Source organism: Oxyura jamaicensis, chromosome 4 (genome assembly GCF_011077185.1).
Source record: "Oxyura jamaicensis isolate SHBP4307 breed ruddy duck chromosome 4, BPBGC_Ojam_1.0, whole genome shotgun sequence".
NCBI classification, from domain to species: domain Eukaryota; kingdom Metazoa; phylum Chordata; class Aves; order Anseriformes; family Anatidae; genus Oxyura; species Oxyura jamaicensis.
This window is the reverse complement of record NC_048896.1, coordinates 14,662,311-14,667,521: the sequence shown is the minus strand read 5'-3', so window position 1 is coordinate 14,667,521 and position 5,211 is coordinate 14,662,311. Positions and strand designations below refer to the sequence as shown.

General features: G+C 63.6%; 1 protein-coding gene across 1 annotated transcript; it reads left to right on the top strand.

Moving 5' to 3' along the window:
• The first annotated feature begins 216 nt into the window (after nt 1-216).
• LOC118165864 lies at nt 217-1,997 on the top strand. The gene is made up of 3 exons (XM_035324226.1): nt 217-786; nt 862-1,314; nt 1,852-1,997. The coding sequence occupies exons 1-3, from the start codon at nt 654-656 to the stop codon at nt 1,995-1,997; spliced, it is 732 nt and encodes a 243-aa protein (XP_035180117.1). The 5' UTR covers nt 217-653.
• Nucleotides 1,998-5,211: the final 3,214 nt, after the last annotated feature.

The following is a 5,211-nucleotide window of genomic DNA, read 5'->3' as shown; positions in this document are numbered from 1 at the left end:
ACATGGGAATATCCTGCCAACGCACTTTTTTTTCCTACCGAAGAGGAAAAAACATCGGTGTGAAGAAAAGAGCAGCAAAAACATGGTAAAATCTGCCTTTTTAGGAAAGGGCAAGGCTCCTCAAGTGCTGGCAGGGGTCCTGCCCTCCTTGCTGCCCTCACTGATGCTCTCTCCGAGCTGCGGGGGGGAGGCAGCCCCCCGGCGCTGCTCAGCACCTTTGCCCACGCTCAAGGCCTGCAGCGAGCTGGGAGGGCAGCAGCCAGTCCAGCTCCGCTGCATCCCAGAGCGACCCCAGAGGGACGGCAGGTTGCGGACGGTTTAAACCAGGGGAATTTTTGCTACGGGGCCAGCACAAATATTTGCTTTAGTGTGCGCTGGGGAGAGGGGGGGACGAGCAGAGGAGAGCAGCTGCCGGTGGCCAAGAACATCCACGGGGAGAGCAATGCCAGAAAAATGCAAGATCAACGAGCTTCCCCTGCTGCTTCCCTCGGGGTCCCGCTCTCCTCCCGGAGCCCCCGCACCCAAAATCCCACAGCAGCCGGGCCAGGCACCCGCGGGAAGCGCTGGCAGCCCCCCGCCGCAGCGGCCGGGGCAGGAAACACCGACGGGGGTGGCGGGGAGCCGGCACGGAGGGGGGGTCCCGAGCATCCCCGATGGCGGCCGCCCCTCCCTCCTCTTCCTCCTCCTCCTCCTCCTCCCACCGGCCGGCCCAGAGCCCTCGCAGCCGCGGGGCCGGCCGGGGGAGAGGGGCTGAAGGGCCGGCGGGCGCAGTGCCGTGCCGAGCCGGTCCGTGCCGTGCAGCTCCATGCCGGGCTGTGCCGTGCCGGTCCGTGCCGGTCCGTGCCGTGCCGGTCCGTGCCTTGCCGTGCCGTGCCGGTCCGTGCCGTGCCATGCCGTTCTACAAGCGGAGCGTGGTGGCTCGGCGGGGCCGGGCGATGCCGCTGGTCGAGCTGCGGGACGTCTGCAGCCTGGCGGCGCTCACCCTGCTCCGGCAGCTCGCCGACCTGTGCGGCCACTCGCTCGCCTTGCTCGGGGACATCGAGGGCCACGTCGCGGCTCTGGGCCGCCGCACCGGGCGGCTGCACCGCCGGGCCTCCCGCCTGCAGGCGCTGCTGCGGGGCCGCCCGCTGCGCGGGGCAGACCCAGGTAAGCCCCCTCCCGGGGCCCCCGCGCGCCCCCCCCCCCGGGACCCCCGTCGCGGGGGCTGCCGCCTTCCAGCCGCTCCGGCCAGCCCCCCCTCGCCTCCCTTAGCTCCGGGGACAAGCGACCGTCCCCTCCTCGCTGCGCTCTCGGCCTCCTGGGAGCCGCGGCTGGGTGCGGAGCGGCTTCCCCGAGGGCTTCGGGGCGGCCGGAGCCAAGTGGCAGCCCGCAGCCCCTGGCAGCGAGCGGGGCTGGGCTGTGCCCGAACTGCTTCTCAATTTCCCTTTTCGAGCCTTTCGGTTTGGCACCGGCTTTACGCGCTGGGTCATAAGCGGGCAGCGTGTTTCAGAGGAGCTTTAAAATCAGCTCGTTTTGGCTTTGTTTAAAAAAAGTTTACTTTCAAACGCTTCGCGGGGAGGGGTTGTTGTTGGAGCATGCTTTCCCCAGAAGCACAGCGCGTTTCTCAGTGCCTTGACAAAGTGTGCGTGTCTCGTGTGCTTTCTGCAAACCCCCTCGCGAGTGCCGTCTGCTGCTCCGTCTGCGTGGAGCCACGGGAAATGACTGCCAGACCCTCGCCGCCTGCCTCCCGGATGCAAGCCGAGCGCTCAGCCTTGGCCTGGGAGATGCTCTGCTCTTGCAAATGCTGGTGTAGCAAAGAAGTTATCAGGGGAAGGAAGAGGCTCCCGCTGTCCCCTGCCTCGGCTGGTCCAGGGATATGGGGAGGAGACGCCACCGTCACCCAAGCTGATACCTGCAGTAGGGCAGAGCCAGTGTTGTCACCGTACGTGCTGGACCGCTGTCCCCTGGAGGAGGAGCTGGCCCTGGTGGTGGCCAGATGGTCCCCTCCTGGTCGGTAGGTTGGGAACGCTTTTGGCCGCAGGAACTTTGTGCCACAGGGATGGACATCGCAGCCAGGGTGGCCTCAGGATTTGGGCAGGGGACAGCAGGGATGGGCAGTCCTCTCCTGCCACGTCTCCTCATTAGAGGCATGAATGAGATGCATGCACGCAGATGTGCATAAATGACACTAGCTGGAGGCTGGAGGTGGCATCGAGGAAGAAAAAAAAAAAGCTTGGTTTGATTTCACAAGCCCAGCTCGGTGGGGCGCAGGGACACGGGCTGCATTCCCCCCACCCTGAGGGCAGCGCCACCCGCTCCTCATCCACCTGCCACCGCTGCTCTGCAGCCCAAGGGGGACAAGAGCAAATTTCTGCCTGCTGTTTCTGTTGCTGTTTGTTTTTCCAAGAGCTCTGGTGTTAGTCTGCCGCTGGGGAGATTGGTTCACGTGTCTGGAGGACATGAACCCCCCAACAAGCTCCTGGCGCCCTTTTCTTGTGGGGAGAGCAGAGACACCCCAGAGCTGCATGAGAGCGTTTTGCGGTGAGGCACAGCACCGTGCCAGGCCCCTTGAGGGGGGAACGAACACTCGCAGTTGGAGGGTGGGAGGGGGTTCCCCTTTTTCCATGTCTTGAAGAGGATCCAAAGGGAAATATCACATTTCTCTTCTCAAAGCGGAATAAAACCAAAATGCCCGCTCCCTGGGGACCTGGCGGTGAATCAGCAGCACCAAACCTGCCCTGGAGCAGCCTTCCTGCAGTCCAGCAGTGAAGGCTCGTACCTCAGGACCGAGTCCCAGGCAGGGCTGCAGCACCTGCTAGCTGTCCCCTCGGCTGGGCTGCGTTCGTCACATCCTCTGGCTCGGAGCTGACACCACATGCTGGTGATTAGAGACTTCTCCGGGCTTTGGCAGTGGGTGGTAGTGCTCCAAGTATTGCCAAACTCCAGCGAGGAAACCGCAGCCGCACGGTGCCGGGGGAGAGGGCCAGGCTCTGGCTCTGCCCTTCCCGAGGATGCTCCCCCCCCCAGTTTGCGCATCCCGGATTTTCTCAGGATGCTCTCGCTGGCTTTGGCTCCTCCCAGGCAGGTTGAAGCATGCCGAAAAAGCAGCTTGGGTGCCCGCTGTGCCCGTGCAGTTTGTCCATCTGCAGAGCCAGCGGGAGCCGCCTTGCCTTCCTCCTCGGGCGGCGCTGGGGCAGTCGCATTGCTGCCGGATGAAGGAATCGCGCCGCAAAGGGCCAGGGGAGTGCTTAATCCGACAAGGCAGCGCGGTTGTTTCCACTGCAAGGCAGCAGCCAAAGGCTGTCGGATTCCTCTGCCCTTATTCATCGGCCGTCACGTGAGAGCAGGGGGAGTGCGCGCCCGTCCCAGCGCTGCCCCTCGCAGCCCCCTGGGTGCCAGCTGGGTGGCACGGGCTCGTGCTCCCCGCTCAGCCCTCACCCCTGGGGACCCAGCCACTCCCGAAATAACTCGTGGTGACAAGGAGGATGGGGCCCGGAGCCGAGAGCTATTTAAACCATCGTCCCTGAGGAGCTGTGGGGACGGTTCTCTGGAAGGAACCCTGGGCTGTGCTGGCAGGAGGAGCTGTTTACAGCTCCTGCCCGAATACACAGTGCTTGCCGTCCTCTGAGCTCACATCTCAAAGCAAACGATGGAGATAGGCAGCGCCGCCACCCGCGTGGAAGCGCTGGGGAGGGCGCAGGGCTCCCACCGTGCAGACGCACGGGGCAGGGGCAGGAGATGCCATGACCCCGTGGGGGAAGCAGTGCTGGCTGTGGCAAGCGTGAGGTGAAGGTTTGGAGAAGTCTCCATCCTGGGAACCGGAGCTGCTCACCCTGGCCTCAGCCTCCTCCGGTGTGGCTCCAAGAAGCCTCCCAAGCCTCCGAGAAGTTTCCTCCGCCTGTTTGTTTCCTAAGCCAGCGGTGATTTCAGCGCCAGAGGGGAGAGCGCAGCTCCCCCAAATGTGGCCTTGGCGCAAGTGGGAGGAAGGAGGCTGAGCAAGGCTGGGATGGGTTCGGCTGCCAGAGGAGCGGAGCGGGGAGCCGCACCCTGCCTCTTAACGGGAACCGTCTGCGGGGAGCAGCAGCGAGAGCGAGGGGATAAATGAATAACGCTCGTCTCGCATCCAGACCCGCCTCAGCTGATAGCACTGGGCTGATACCCGCTCTCCAAAAACGTAGGCGGTGCTTTCCTCCGGGAAGGAGCAGAGGCAGTGCTGGGGATGAGCTGGGAGCTGGCACTGAGGCTTTCTCCAGGTTGTCGCTGTGACCTCGCTCCCTCCCTGCCAGCTTGCAATGGGGCTGCAGCTGGGCACCCAAATCGCCCACGAGCGGTGCGTGGAGGCATGGGGTGGTGCCACCATCCACTTGCAACGTCGCACAGCCGTGGTGCTCGTGCTCCCTTCTGCCCCGGGCTGCAAGTAGAGGCTCCTTCAGCCTCCGTAGTATTTCTGTATCAGAGTGGTTGCTCTTAGGAAGCGCTTACAACATCGCACTGGCTGTGAATGTGGCAACGGTTACGTTGCACAGGAACATGGATTGGTTTCAACTATGTCTCCAAAGAGGCTTGCATCATCTTAAGCAGTCTGAAGGATGCATTCGCTTTCATGTGCAAACAAGAGCTGGAGCTCGCTTTGGCAACCTGCTTTCCAGCTGCAGAGATCTCCGTAGCACTCAGGGAAGTGAAAGCGCTCACACAGCACCGTGGCCAGGCGCTGGACCAAGGGGTGATGCCGCAAGCACCCGCACTGCTGGGCTGGAGCAGCTCATTCCTCCGGCACCTGCTGTCGTGGGGCGTTTGCAGGTGCCAGACGCTGCACAGACGTGAAGGACCGCCTCCACGCGGTGTGTGCAGCAGCTACCGAGCACAGCAGGGGTCGTCTCGAGGCCGTAATGAAAGGCAGGAGCTGCTCGCCCAAGGACCCAGCTCCCTGCTGCTGACCAGGGCTGGGACACATCTGGCACAGCCCCTACACAGCCCCCTGGCTTTAGGCTAGCGGGCACGGAGGTGGCAAGGAGCTGTTTCTTTTCTCCAGCTCTGGTCTAGAAGCAGCAGGTCTACCTCATGCTGCAGGCATCACATGCAGTCGGTTCAGCTGGGCGCATCAGCTCAGAGGTGAAACCCTCGTTCCCTGCCTCGGCTGGGCCCCAGGGCAGGCTGTGGACACCCCAGCTGCGTGCATGAGGGTGGCTGTGGTTTGCTGCTTGTTGGGTGCTCGTCTGGAGGCTCCTGCAC